Source organism: Seriola dumerili, unplaced genomic scaffold (assembly GCF_002260705.1).
Source record: "Seriola dumerili isolate Sdu_G_001 unplaced genomic scaffold, Sdu_1.0 BDQW01000191.1, whole genome shotgun sequence".
NCBI lineage: Eukaryota > Metazoa > Chordata > Actinopteri > Carangiformes > Carangidae > Seriola > Seriola dumerili.
In genome coordinates, this window is record NW_019174446.1 from 7,284,657 (window position 1) to 7,300,381 (window position 15,725).

The 15,725-nt window shown below is 41.4% G+C and overlaps 1 protein-coding gene across 4 annotated transcripts in view; it reads left to right on the top strand.

Moving 5' to 3' along the window:
* rbms3 (RNA binding motif single stranded interacting protein 3) overlaps nt 1–15,725 on the top strand; it is a 115,912-nt gene that overhangs the window by 90,982 nt on the left and 9,205 nt on the right. For 3 of the 4 annotated variants that reach the window (XM_022753348.1, XM_022753349.1, XM_022753347.1), the window contains exons 7-10: nt 3,831–3,937; nt 9,095–9,138; nt 13,005–13,101; nt 15,660–15,710. In XM_022753348.1, the coding sequence (XP_022609069.1) occupies nt 3,831–3,937; nt 9,095–9,138; nt 13,005–13,101; nt 15,660–15,710 (299 nt within the window). The remainder of the gene's footprint in view (nt 1–3,830; nt 3,938–9,094; nt 9,139–13,004; nt 13,102–15,659; nt 15,711–15,725) is intronic. The other variant, XM_022753351.1, reaches the window with a different exon arrangement.

Here is a 15,725-nt window from a genome sequence, read left to right on the forward strand (position 1 = left end):
AAGTGTGTATCAAGAGTGTGTGTCTGTCCTCATGTTGCATGTTTTCTCGAAGCAGCAATCATTTGTCACACAAATACAGATGCATCAATGAGTGTTTAGCTTCACACCCATAAACCTGACAGTTCAATCCTGCCCATGTCATTCTCAAATGTGTCTTCTACCATAATCTGAAGCTAATCCTGTTCTGAATTGAAAATTAGAATTCACAACTTTTACATATGAATAATGTAGTCCTCTTTTCATTTCTTTATCAGCCTTTAATGCCACATATTGATTCAACCTACGATCAACTAATAGCTTTTACATTTGCATTACAGTGACCACTTATCACAAGTGGTTTTGCCAAAGTCTCACAAATTACGAGTAATAGCCCGTTTCCTCCGCGGGAAGTTTTCCAAAAACCCGGAGATTTTGCCAGTGTTTCAACTGGAGGAAGCAAGGTCTAAATTTAATTCTTCTGACTTTAGTTCCTGGTGTCAAAAAGTCCCCACTCTGGGGGTAATACCTCCCAGTGGCCCAGGAACTATTTTGGTGGAGTTTGCATCGGTCAAACACAAGCCTTGTGACTGCTACAACGTCTGTACAGCAGGATGGCGGGTGAACGCATAAAAAAACCAAACAATATGTTTCACTGCCATCATGTGCTAAAGCAAAATTAAATAACCATACAACTGTTGGACTTAGACTGTTTGGAAGACAGGTATCTCTGGAATTTGCATCCATTCATCTGAGCAAAGGTCAGAGTTGTGCAGCAGTGAATGTAAAGAACAGCACAATAACTTGGCTTATTATGTAATTTTAATTAGATATTTTATTAGTGTCTTGTCTCCATTATCAGACTAACTGCCTAATTGTCACAGTTCCTTTGATGCAACAGGAATGCATAAGAGCAACTTGTACTTATTGAATTTTGGCCCTGTGGCTCCACCGTTCCTGGAACTATATAGGTTGGAAATGGCTATAATTTCAAATGTGAAAAGGGGCTGCTGAAGAACGACGCCCTAATTGAGTTTAAAACACTAGCAAACAAGCAGCACCAACAGATTTTTGAATACCCATCGGTTCCACTTTCCACAAACCCACTTTGATAAATCCCCTCAAGTGACCCATGATTCTTCATGACACTGCTTCCTCTCTGGTTGTGTTTTCCATCTTCTATCTTAAAAACAACCATCACCTGTGATGTAAATTGTCATCATGCATACACCTACGCACACGACTGTTTACCAGATGTATAGGGATGCATGGAGCAGAGTGGGTGAAAGAGAGAGAGAGAAGGGGAGTGATTGAGAAAGATGAATAGCGAAAGCGAGGGGATGATAACAGAGGCCCAGCCGTGTGGCCTGTTATTCAGATAGAAATCAAGTTAAAACTGCGTAATGACAAAGTACTTCTAAATGCAGTGTACTCATATGGGACTGTGAATCGCCGTCTTCTTACCTTTGGAGTGCCCATCCAGGCCCCAGGCATTCCAAATAGCTCGTCTCAACCTTGAGCTCTGAATGCTTTTCTCTGCTGAGAACACCTCTTCTCATTTTTCAGTTTACAGAGATGAAGAAACATTTTTCTGAAGTAGGCGAGGTAATTGCGTAGTTTATTTTGGCATTTATAACGTGTGAATCACTACCAGCATGATGATATCGCCTTTGCTAGTTCATTAAATTCTATGTCATCTAAGAATTTCTTTATTTCTAAGCTACATATTCTCTGCAGTTTGAAATCATTGCCAGTTAAACAGGACAAGAGTGCCAGCTAATAGCATCTTTAAAGATGCAGCCAGTGACTCAAACATGCCTTGGTGGATGTTTTAAAGTAAGAAGTGAGAGGCATTGCATAAAAGTAGGTGGCTTTTTTCGATTTCAGGGTCAAAAGGTGTCTGACTCAGAACATGAACAGAGCACTTGTTGGTGTTCCACTGCTGCAAGGACAGTTTAGGGCTTAATAATTTCAGTATCTTAAATAGCATTTAATGCCCTTGTATTTTAACATCTCCAGTTTATGTGGTTGCCAGTTATAAATATTTGTCTTCTGAATATTATCTAATTCATTTGTTGTTCAGTCCCAGGAGGGAAGCTGAACTCAAAAGAAGACATAAAATAAGTGCTTGATTTCCAACCAGTCATCCAAATCGTACAAAGAAATAATCGTTCGTCCTCTAGGCTGACACATAGCAGTGTTTTCTGAACTTAAACCCTCAGCAGCAGGACGACATTTGTCCGTGTCTTTCAAAACTATTACAAATCACTGTTGAAAAATCAATCTGTTGTATGAAGTGACAGTGCTGTGGCTAAGCTTCAGTTAGGTTTGGATAAAATAAATTCTCTGTTAAGGTTCGAAAAACTTGAGCTTGAGTTGAAATGAGTACTTTGCTAAGGTTAGCGACCTTTGTCATCATGTTTGCAACAACAAACATTTAGTTAATGTCAGGGAATGATAGTGGTCATGCTTTAGACTGACCAGTAGCTGGAAACAGGAAGTAAACAGCGGTCTCCCATGTTAAAATTTGATGTTTTATTGACTCCTCCCTTTGCAGATTTTGACGCTCTATAACAGCACATCTGATTTCCTCCTCTGTTCCCGTCATAATTACCGGAAAGCAAAGGGACTTGAACGTAAAAACATACGTTGAAACTATTTTATACATTGATAATAACATTAATGCACTATTATATTTTCTTCTTTTCAAACTTTTATTTTATAACACATCCCAGGCAGTCCTCATAATTTGGTAACTCTTTTAAAAGCCATAATATCTGAGGGTAGTAAGTACTTTCATCCAGGGTAGAAAGGTTATTCAGCATGTTTGAAGTTCATTCAGTTATTTCTGTAGTGTATAATCTTTATCTGTCTCTAATCTGTTCACTATGTTCACTTATGCTGATAACAGCGCTGGTTCTGAGTTTAGTGGGTATACATGTGTATGTTTTTCTGTGTGCATGTGGATGAACAATAACTCCAAAATCCAAGAAATACACCCTGTGGTCAGAGATCACATAAAACAGAAGACAGCCGGTCGCTTCATAAGCCATCAAGTGTCTTATCTGAGTGTCCTGGCTCATGTCAGGGTCTGACTTTTTATTGTATTTGTTGAGTCATGCTGAAGCGTTTCCCAGAAATATAGACCATTATTCACGCTCTCTCGCTTTCGAACAAATTCTAAAGATACGCCTTTAAAATAAAATAAATTGATAACAGAACAAAGCCTCTTTTTTTTTTCTTTTGGAGAACCCTGCTCCAATCCAACTACTTCCCACTATTTCACAAGCCTGTGGGGTATTTGAGGCAGAAGCCTATCAGGATGTAGTTGGAGTTTGGTGAACTTTTGTGTGGGAGGTCACACTCAGCTAATCCTATTTGTAATCAAGGCTTTCTTCTTTCTCTGGTCCAAGAAAAGGACCATGTTGTCTTTGGAGCAATCACAACCGCAGTCTACTGCCCGGGGGTCAAGCTGTGTGGAGTTATTTAGCGTATTAAGTATGCGTGTTCGGTTTGTCGTTTGAACCACGCTCACCATGCTTTGATGATTAGCCCATGGCGTTGTTTCCACGTCAAGGCTGCTTTTGTTCGACGCACAGTTGTAGGAGTTGTAGAGATGGTGCGATAACTGCTGTTGTTTAGATGTTTGGATTAGAGGTGGAAGAGATAAATGTAAAACTGAAGTGCTGTTTTCAGGTCCAGTTGATTCATGTTATGTTTTAGTTTAAGCCACAGCATAACACCCTGTCTTTAAATCTTATCTTTGAAATGTAACTCCTAACTACATACAGGAAATTTCACATTTTCCTGCGATTAAGACGGTCATCTCTCTCTCTGTCTGTTTTTCTCTGTAGCCCCTGCAGAGCCGTTGCTGTGCAAGTTTGCTGATGGAGGCCAGAAAAAGAGGCAGACCCAGGTCAAGTATCCCCAGAATGGCAGACCATGGACACGGGAAGGAGAGGTAAAGCTTATTTAACCATCAAACAAAGCTCACCAGTACCCATCATGAAAGATTCCCTTCATCAGCCACTGCGGCGTTTTCTTAAAACACAAGTGGAAAAGCCAATTGTAACACAAGAACCATGTCTTTCAATCAGTTTGTTACAACGTAATCCCTTTTACCCTCTGCCACTGTAAAAGAAAGCAACATAGGATTTTCCTCTGGCAGAGTTATTCTGCTGCAGACATTTCCTAAATCAACAATAGCCTCTCGCTTCTCACAGTCAGAATGAGTACAGTGTGTCTACTTAGAGGCTTTTTAGGAGGAAATACTGAAGTTAACAAAACCACAATTGGTATTATTCTAACTTAGTTACACGTATGAGTCGAGTCTATCCACAAACCTCTTTTAAACCTTTTCCTACTCAGCTTTCTAGCAAAAGCATAACACTAATCTTATCATAATAGAAATGAGAGTGAAATACTGTTGCACGCAGTACAATAGATTGCACTGTAACATTTCACAGCTGCTTCACAGGAAACATTACAAAAGGTCCAACAAGTCATTTTTCTCATACATTTTAAATATCTAGCTGATGTTCCCTTTGACATCCGTTTCTTTTTCACATTTTATGACAGAGTATAAAACCTGAAAAGCATGACAGGCCCCCCTGCCGGGTCATTATCAGCTTTCATTTCCAATAACTGTACTGTAGGCAGAATTAGAGATGCTGCTGTCAATGTGAAAGCGGGCATATATAAAAGTTATTAAATTTAAAATACAAGGTTATTCCAAGACCCCAATGCCAAGTTGTTTTTTCTTTTGTTGAAACTCCCACTCTCAGTCTGTCATCTTCATGAGAAATGAAACCTCTCCCAGCAGACTGAAAGCAGATTGACTGTTGCACAATGCTGCGAGTTCAGAAGTTGTTAGTGTCGATACCAAAGCTTTAATTTACAGAACAAGGGAAAGTGAATAATAATGTCGCCACCCACACACTGAGTACAGTTTTAAACAGTTTCCCAACATTGACATTATATGGAGGTTGGGAAAGAGCAGCGTGGTGAAGTGAAATGAAATGGAACTGGGCTGAAACAACTGTGCGCTGAAACAAGAGCTGCCACAACAAAAACAGGATGCCACAGTGTATGTGCTTCATTTTTGTGTGTGGCTGTGTTCAGCAGGCATAGATTGCACTTTTATTTTTTTATTTTTTTATTTTTTTTTTAAGAGAGAGCAAAGAAGGACAAATCACACCAAAGCTTAGTTAACACCAGAGGCCTTGGTGTTAGCGGTTCTTTGTGTCCTGTTGTCAACATTTGTGAATTGTCAGCTGTACTTAAAATAAATGATCCGTGCTTTCAGTGGGATTCCTCACACATTTGTCAGTGGCCCAAGTCCTGACAAGCCCCACTTGGCGTTGTAGAGGAAAAGCATCCCTTCAGAGGTTTATGCATTTGTCAGAGCCAAGTCTCCGAGTCCAGGCAGACTAATAGAGACGTCTGGCCGGGGAGGTGCTTTAAGGGGCCTCACCGCGTCCTCACACTCAATCAGCCGACTCTAATCTCCCACAGCCACTCACTACTAAATGAATCTGGCCTTGGGACTATGACATGGACACATATATTGCACAAGATCACTCACACATGTAACATTTGTGCAGAGAAGCGCACTTAAGATAAACATGGGCGGATTATGAGACAGCGGGCTCCCTGGGCATAGCCTGTGTAGCCCCCCCCCCCCCCCCCCCGCGGGGGGGGGGGGGGGGTTGCATTCTTTGTACTTGGTATTTCTTTCAACTACAAATGTTTTGCATCTTTGTAGTTCTCTTGTGTCTCTTTGTAGTCATCTGTATGGCCATTTTGTGTCTCTTTGAAGCCATCTGTGTTGTATTTTGTGTCTTTTTGTACTTCTCTGTGTGGTCTTGTGTCTCTTGCTGTTGTTTTGTGTCTCTTTGTAGTTGATTTGTGTCTTTTTGCTGAAATGATAACCATCACAGCTAATTGAGGCTCTGGTCCAGGAGCCCCCCTGAAGGTGTCCTGATGTGTCTGCATGTGTTTCACATACACACATTCGTGGACTAATGCTGGTGTTGTGCAGCAGTTGAAGAATCTTGTCCAGTTTTTTGCTGTTAGATGAAGGAAACTTAGAGGATAAGATGCAAACATCAAGATGCTTCACAGAGCTGATCTCTTCTAGCTCTGGCTCAGAAATCAGGGACCCAGCAGTGAATACAAATTTTGCTCAAGGTGAAAGGTAGAATTCTTGTGTATGTGTGATATAAATTTTGCCTGCTTTAAATCAGTTGTTTGTTTGATGGCTGGTATGAAAATGAATCTTGGGCTTTGGACTGATTCATTTTTGCTATTTGATGTCATCAATGTCTGGCACTCCTTTTTATTGCTTCTACAGTCTATAGCCCCCTTGTCCTGGCTGGGAACAGTGTTTGGGGAAAAACCAAACATCTTAGCAGAGTTCAGCATCAGGGCACACTTTCAACTGGAGAGAAGAGCCTTGTGTGGAATATAGAACACGCACAAATGACTTTTGGAAGGCCACAGAAGAGGAGGGGGGAAGCAATGACGTAGGGAAAGACAGAGAAGGAGAAAAATAAAAGATTAGAGGACTAAAAACACAATTGATACTTAAAGTTTGTTCCAACATTGCCAAGAGGCAGTGAAGTGGATGAAGCTTTTCATTCATTTGCACATGACAGAGGAAGTGAAGCACAGATAGAAAACATTCAAAGAGAAAAGTGTCACTTAATGATGAACACTTGACTTAATAGGGACAACATTTTAAAGGAGAGGGGGAGGGACATGGAGAATACTCAGGCAACTAAAATACACTCTTGTAGCTTTGAGTTGACTTTTCTCTCACACTGGGATTATGCAGCTGGAGTGGAAAACCTGTCCTCATTCATTAGTGCTGTGTACTGTAGTAATAATTGAGCCCTGTGATTAGTGGAGATTGATATAGAAAAATTACAGTATGGTGTCCGCTTGTTGTTCCGTGAGCAGCACTTCCTGTAGTCGTGGTGCTGAAAACCGGATCACTGTATTCAGTAAATATTTACAATTGGCTCCCAAACTGTCAGAGTCCCTTTTTTTTTTCTTGAAAAAGCTTCAGTGAGATGAAGTTTGTGCTTGTTTTGATTAACTGAGTACTTTTGGTGGCTTTTTGGCAACTGTTAAGGTCCCTGACAGATAATACAGATGTTTGCTGTGACAACAAGCTCCGACTGCGTCTGTGACAGCTCAGACAGGCTGATTTCAAAACTTCCATTTCTCTCATTTTCCTCCAGATCGTCTCCTTTCTGCTCCTTTGTGCGTTCACAAAGCCATACAGTTGGGAATAACTGACTAATTTTCACTCAATATGAAACATTTTCAAGCAGATGTGCTGTCACCTTAGATCATGTTGCCCATTGTGGATTTATGTCTGTTTCTCTCTATGTGGGTCTTTCTATTGACTTTGGGTGCTCCACATTGTTAAATGCAAGTGGAGCGAGCAGCAACATTTACCACATTTGTTTTGAAAAGAGATGTTTGTGGTGTTTGTTTCATTGAGGACATTTCTATGTAGATATTTCTTATTCGTTTTTGTATCATGATCATCAAGCTTGTTTGTATTTTGATGAATTATGTTCAGTTATATTTTTTTAAAGCAAAATGTTTTCAGTCTTACTCAGTTTAAAATATTGCAAGTGCATTGAACCGGGAGCTTGTTGTGTTGTTACATATCATATCACTCAAACTCTCAAGACAATAATGGTCATCCCTCAGTGGTAATATCAGTCAAAGTGCATGGCGCAAGTGCATTTAGGGCATGTCCATAGCATTTTTGCTATTTTAATAGTGGAAAAAAATGGTTGTTGCCCAAGGAGCATGGTTCACATCGGTTGTTCTTTGTCTCTTAATTGATTATGGGAGTATTTTGGAAGTAACATGCAATAAATCAATCCATGTCCAAGTGCCATCTCCCATTCCCTTTAAAGGCCAGGTGCGCTGGCACCTTTGCAGATTGCTATTATAATGGTGCAATGCTTCACATAGAATTAGATTCTATTCATTACTTATTGTGACTGGCCATTGAGCCCAGTACCGGCACACACACCCAGCAGCTCAAAAAAGGGGCAAGAAAGGACTGAGCGAATGAATGTGCTGTGCACAGTTCCACAAATCACAACGTGAGACATCTTTTATGTTATATTATGAGAAGTGTAAATAAATCTTTGGTTCATTATGAAACTGTGGTGGGATAAATTTAGTTTAGGTGATGAATGGGAAAAGCTGTGGCAGATTTACCAGGTAGTAAGAAAGAACGCTTCTCTGCAGAGCCTCATTTATGTCCATGAGACATCCATGACGCATGGCAATATTATGCCTTACACAATATGCCACGAAGAATTCCCCAGCCTTCTGAGGCTGTATTGTAATGTTCCACCTGACCTATCCAAACATCTGAAGCTCATTTTCAGCACACTCTGCTTGAGCATTATAGTGCATGCGTGTTGAGAATCGCCTATGTAGGCACACATTACAATTTATTATTTACTATCATCATGCACCCTTAAAATAATGCACCATTGACTCCACACCAGGTTTTTATTGGTCAATCGCTTTCCGCTGCCTCAAGATAGCAATGCACCAACTGTACGCCTGACCACACCTCATTTTAAGACCAACATGCCCAATGACAACGTGCGTCAGTCTGAAACTAGTAAGATAGAGCCCTTTGTCTGTGTTTATTGCTGAACATGACACATAGTTTTAAAGCTCACACACAATCATGCAGAATCATTTTGTTCTTCATAAGTGCTTTTAACTGGCTCATTTCAGATTTCTGGGCCACTGAGGACATCATGCGTTGTCCTTTATTTAGCAGCTCATTTGTTTATCTTGGGGAATTTTAAGAGAAAGTGTGTGTCTTCAGTGTTTATTCTACATCATGAATCACTTTCCCTCTTCACTGTGTCTCCCTCTCTCAATTCATTACCTTTATTGGCTTGACCATTTGTCATAATATTACTAAAGCAGTTATTAATCTCACTTGACACCACCAAATAACAGTTTACACATCAAAATCTTAATGAGAGTGAACACAAATCCTTCAAAAGACACATGAAGTATTTGAAACCTCAAGTGTATTTCTTTCTGTCTTTATCTCTTTCTCCAGAGTGGTATGGCGTTGACGTATGATCCCACTGCAATGCAGAACGGGTAGGTGGAAAGTTTTCTTCACAGACTTACAAACCGAACTTTCGATGTGCGCAAACTTTACTTATGATTCACATTCCCCACCAGGTATTTGTAAAGCAAACTGGCATCAGCGTCAGTCCCGACATCAGCACCTGCACATGAGCCTTTACAAAACTGGCACATACTCTTGCAAACCTGCACAGATGCACATATGTATCAGCCATCCATCAGCGCTCATATGCACATGAGCACTTGCATGCAAATGAGAAGACAACACATGTGCACACACCTGAAATAGACACAGGATACACAGGTCGTTAACACACACACACACACACACGCACGCACACACACACACACCCACACACCCACACACACACCTCTCCCTCTGTCTTTCCTGCTCTCGCCCTCATTCTCACATCTGACTGATGCAGATTGAGCATTTATTTATGCACCTATGCATACAAGCTGTCAGACATGTAGGTTTTGATTGCAGACAGGGAAGTTGGGTGGTGTTGCAGTGCCGCTGTAAGACTTTCGTCAGCCGAGGCTATCTGCAGTGCTCCCAGGCTGAATGCAGAGAGCCGAGTGTCTGCCTGTTTCAGGGGGAAATTGGAGATCGGTCCTGTCTGCTAGGAATGCTGCTGGTGATGCGATCCCAGGAGACGCTTCCCTCCAGCTCTGTGTTTCTCCACTCCTCCTCGTCTTCCTCTTTGCATCGCCACTCTCCCTTTTTCCCCATCTTTCTTGCTCTTGTCCTGTTGTACATTCACCTTTCTTCATATCACCTTTAAACTAGTCCATCTGCTCGTCTGACCTTATCCTACATTCTTTCAACTGTTTTCGACTATTTCTTCTCTTCCCCTCCTTCTTTGCATTGTTGTCTTGTTTAGTTCCTTTCCCCTTCTAATCCCTACTCTCCATTTCCAAGCATCTGCTTTACTTTTGGTCATCTTTGGTGTGTCTGTGCATGTGTGCGTGCTCGTGCATGCATAAATGCATGCTCACACGCGAGCATCTGTGCACTTGCGGTGCTTAAGCCCTCTCCGACCTCTCTTCCGAGGTCATCAGAGCTCCTTCCGGCGAAGCACTAAATGACTGTGAAATGCTAATGCAGCTAATTAGAGAGGCGAAAAGCAGGGAGGGAATGGGCTGAATAAAAAGGGTGGGGTCAAGAGGAGGGCAAAGGCAAAAATAAAGTCAGCCCAAGGAGAGGGGAAGGGTATGAATCAATTACAGGTTTGTGAGTCTGTCCAAGCTTGAGGACGACTGGTGTTTAGGGTCTGATGCCAATCCGATGTTATTGGAAACATGTGCTCCAACCGGCCAGACTGCTTTGGCTTATAGCCTGTCCTCTCTGTATCAGAGAAACACAATGTTCGCTTTCTCCGGGGGCTGTTTTTCTCGATCTCCCGCCTCCTATCTGGTCAGTCTCTTTTCCTCTTGTTTCTCCATCCCTCTCCCTTTCTCCCCGCCTCTGTTCTTACCCCTCTTCCTCGACCTGCATATCTGCTCTCTCTTTCTTCTGCCACTCCTGCCCACATACACGTATATGGTACATTTTAGCATGCTCGCCCACATTTCTCCGCTGAAAAGTCACTAAGGTCGGCACTAAATCATTTGCTAATTTTTCAGGGCAAACTCCTGACAGTGCAGCTAGGTCACACCGGGGATTCACAGAGAGGTTTTAAATTCAATCCCATCTTAATGTTCTCTTCGCAATTACATGTTTAGTGTATTGTTTAAACAGCCACGCTGGAGTCCCTATTGACAACACGCTGCTCAAGGCTAATAGCCTCCATCAATAACCTTGGATCTGTCCTCTATCTACTATTTCTCCCTCTCAATACACATCACTCTAATGAAAAATACAATAAACACAATCAGAGAGCCATATTGAATAACCCTGTTGCATTCGCTCATTTGTATTCATCAGTGACAGTAATACACTATCTCTAATGCAAGTCATACATTAATTGTACAGTCAAAAAGATGGATCCATACGGCTGTATGATCAGCGAAGGAGTTTTTTTTCCTGTCACTGATCATCACATGTTCTAGTTCTTACTCTAACTTAGATCTATATCTGTCCAGTCCTTTCAATCCAAGTCATGTCAATAGTTGAGATATATCCATAAATGCAAATGTACCGTGCTGTAGCTCAAGAAATCAATGCCAGTACAGAATATTTGTGTAACTGAGAATACGCCCGGTTTCCTTTGAGTCTATATTTACAGGGAAAGCTAAGGAGACGTTAAGGTAAGCCAGAGTTTAAAGGTGCAAGAGGAAAATTTAAGAAAATCTATGTCCCTTCAAGGAGGTATGGGGAAAATCGAAGTGAGTTGAGCCAGTATCAACACACCTACAGTGAGATAAAACACACAATCAACCTGCGCATGAACCAGAGCTGAAACTTGGCAAGAGAAAATATATATTACTAGTACTTCATGGGATTTCTTTTTCTGGTTCCAAAAAAAGTGAAACCACGCTATAACCGTTGCAACTCTACTCTTTATGTACAACTACTTTGGCTCCAACACACCAAGGAGAGCATAAAAATCCAGCAGGGAGGCTGGAGCTATGTGAAACACAATCACGCTCTGGAGCTTATCGCAGGCAGTTGGAAACCACCTGCATCCACAAGGCACGGACTGCAAAGAGTTTAAAAATATCTGAGGGTTTGCATCTCGCAGCTGAGATTCAAAACTGCTCGCGCTATCACTGGCCGAACAAATATAATGTGAAACAGAAAGTGCAATAACAGAACAGGTGGGCACCGCAAGAACCCATTTCACCATGAAATGAGATGTGTGCTTGTGTCACAGTGGAGCAGCACCGATTCATCTACGTTTTCCTGTCTTTGGCTGGTTTCTGAGCCCCACTGTCATCTCTGTATGTTGTTTATTCTATTATAAATAATAGACAGCCACAAGAATACAATTTCTAAGAGATTAAATAATATATTTGTCAGGGGTAGTTTGGAGTAACCTTTAAAAGTAAGGCAAAGGTGGTTAAGTACTTTTCTCCCCCAATTAAGCGACACTTGATTTGTGGCAAGTACCTTTTTATACAGTCATGGCTGTTGGAGATAGATAGGGGAGGGCTCCTCTCTCTGTCTCTGCCTCTCTCTCTCTCCCTCTCTTCCTGTCTCTCTCTCCCTCCACTCCCATGCCCCATTATTCAGTCAATAGACACTTGGGGATCGATCGGGCACAGCAACACGGCCTGGCGGATGAAACATGTCCTCTCTAGGTACACAATGATAAATAAAGCACCGCAAGCCACAGTATTCTACCGCTGCAGGGCTGAGGGGGTGAAACGGAGAGAAAAAAATAGATGGAGCAAAATCAGAAGGGCAAACAAAGGTATAGGAGGAGAAGTAAACAGAGTATAAAATGCAGATGTTACAGGTGCAGCCTCCCCTTCGAAGTGGAATATGCGTAGGTGGGAACATAAAAGGCAATACTGAAATATTTCACCCACTCACACATTAAGGTGATAATTCATTATTATGCATAGCAGTGGAGCAGACTCCCTTGTAACATGATGTGCACTCCGGTGCAGTGTCAAGTCTCATTCTAAGACGTCTTTGATGGTGTGGCGCAGAGTGAAGCTGCAATATTTATTGTTTCCAAGACAGCCTTGATGATGTCTGATCCATTTCGTCAGGTGGTGTCTTGAAGTGTGGTTGAAGACAAAGAGGTACAAAAGGCTCATTTTCACCTTTTACATGTGGCTACATCTGTAGAGCTAATGCTATGTGTGCAGAGAAGCCTCTCGACTGACGTTACATTTATATTAACATAAAAGGGGGTTCAACATGCTCTTGGTTCAGTTTTATCCCATTTACATTAAAATGAAACATTTTCTTGTTTTCCCCTCCATAGGTTTTACTCCTCACCATACAGCATCTCCACCAATCGGATGATTGCACAGACGTCAATCACACCCTTCATCGCTGCCTCTCCTGTCTCCACATATCAGGTGGGTGGACCCTGTCTGAGGCGTACTGGGTGAGGTCAAGCCTTGGGGAGGGGGCCCTTTAAGAGCTTTTGTATCGCTCCAGAAAATGACATGGGCCACTTCAAACAGGCAGTTGGGAAATTGGCAGTCTAATAAAGGATAGGAGTTGTATGAATAACTTCATAGTTATAATGATAGTTGCATCATGTTCATTTCTTTCCAAATTCAACTTACTTAAATTTGGTCTAAGGCACCGTTGCAAATCACCCCACTCAAGTCCCAGCTTCTGACGTGCTTCTTGATTTTGTTAGCTTGCTCAGATTTAGCAAAGGAGCTAATGTTCTCAGTCAGACAGAGCTCCAACATGGTGTCCCATGAGCATACAGCGCAACCTGGTAGCACTCTGTTAGCACTCTGTTAGCTTTTTGAGTGAAGTTAACAGCTCTTGAGTGTAGCTTAGTAGCGTTAGTTTAGTGGTTGTACATCAGTGGTTGTAAGGTATAATTCTGTTGATATTCTATATTTTTCTCACAGTCAACAAATCCCATGAACAGATAAAAAACAAACAATGAATTGATCCGACTAACACGTATTGGCTACAGCCAAAGCCTGATATATCTTATTCTATTCCACTGCCAAGGAGCTCCATTGTTGTTAACACTGTTGCACTGGATGACACATTCCTTCATTACCATGAACACTGTAGTTCATCTTTTTGTCAGCGTCACATGCACTGTCCGGCTGCTGTGAATATCTACTACAGTACAAGTAAAGTAAGTAAACTTTATTTGTACTGCACCTTTGACAGATACAAAATCACAAACCGCTTTACATCAATAAAAAAGTACAAATGTTCCAGACACAGACAAGTGAAAAGGCAAATAAAAAGCAATAAAATAAAATGGAGCAGCTCTTCAGACAGACTAACCAAAAGCCTTTCTTTCTTTTTAAAGACGTTTTCAGCTGCTTCATAGAGATTTCACAGGAGTTTAGGGATCATAATGATAAGGGGAGAGCATACAAAATGGGGGAAGTGGAATTCTGAAAGTGTTAAGTGACAGACAAACACATTGTTGATTTTTATCTTTTCATGGGATGTGCTGAGAGTAAGAAAAGTATAAACAGCTGCCTCATCCTGTGTGAAGTTAACAGCTCTGTAACCTTGCATGGGACGAGAGCTTTTGAAATATGTAATGAATATTTCAAATGGTCCCGTCCACTTTAGTTCTGGTTCATGGTTTATGAATTTCATTTTTTTTTTTTTTTTCGAGTGTGGATTTACAGGTCAAGGAAGTAGAGCTTGTCTTTTCTCAGGAAAGACTTTAACACAGACATTTAGTTAATAGTTCCCTCCATTGCAGTTCTTAGTCTAGCAATGATAAAACATAGGCTTATATTGCAGCACTCCTCCCATCGATCTTTCATTCTTAGACACAAATCCCCCTTTTGTCTGTCTCTCTCTGTTCCCATGTGTCGCATTCTCTCTCCTCCACACACACACACACACACACACACACACACACACACACACACACACACACACACACACACCATACCAACTCATGTCAAAACTAGTTTTTGTCAATGTAGCTTTGGTTCTTTGAGAGGTTCTTTGATTGACTTGATCCTCAGTTTGTCAAACACATGGACTTTAAAACAAACAGCAGTCCTCCCCCACAGGTTTCCTCCAGCGCTGCTGTAAATGAGAGAGGCAAATGCAAACACACACCTTCAACAGTGCACAATTACACACTGAGACACAATCACATCCTGCTTTTTGAGGGAAACACAAGAAGAAATTAACCTGCCTTGCGTTACTTTAACTCCCTATAGACAGATAAGCGAACACATACATGCACTCATATGATTACTATATACGCGAATACAATACCTTACGTGCGACAAAGGGGCCTCCGGGGACTTGTTTCTCCTCATGTTAGGGCTGGGCAGTGGGCAGCAGGAGGAGATGAAAGTGGTATTTTGTGGCCAAGACAGACTTTGATGATGAAACCTCCTCTGTGAAGCAGTAATTATTAGACTGTATTGCTCTCTGTGGTCTTCATATCCTCTTATAATTACAACATAACATACTGTATAGTGGACCCTCGGTTACCGCTGTAATATTCTTTAAGACACACTGCCGCAGGGACTGAGGCTCTGAAATGGGCTTGTAAAGACTTGAGCTAATGATTAATTTTCTCTCTTCTCCTCTTTGGTTTTCTCATTTTCGCTCCCTTCCTGTCATTCTCTCACAATTGTCCTTCTTTATGTTCTCTCTTCCGCAATTCTTTACCCACTTACAACAATCTTCTTTTTGATCTTCCCTTTTCTCTCATCTCCTCCTGACCTCCCTCCTGCATCCTCCTACTCTTGCCCATCTTCTCCTCCTTTAATTACTTTATTTTTCTTATCCTTCCTTTCTTTCTACCCTGCATCTTTCTTATTTCTATTTCCTTCGTCATCTCTGATCATACTGTCGTCACCTCTACCTTTGCTATATCTTTTATTCCTCTTCTCTTCTCTTCTCTTCTCTTCTCTTCTCTTCTCTTCTCTTCTCTTCTCTTCTCTTCTGTCCCCAGGTCCAGAGTACATCTTGGATGCCACATCAACAGTATGTTATGCAACCTACAGTAAGTTTTTTGTCA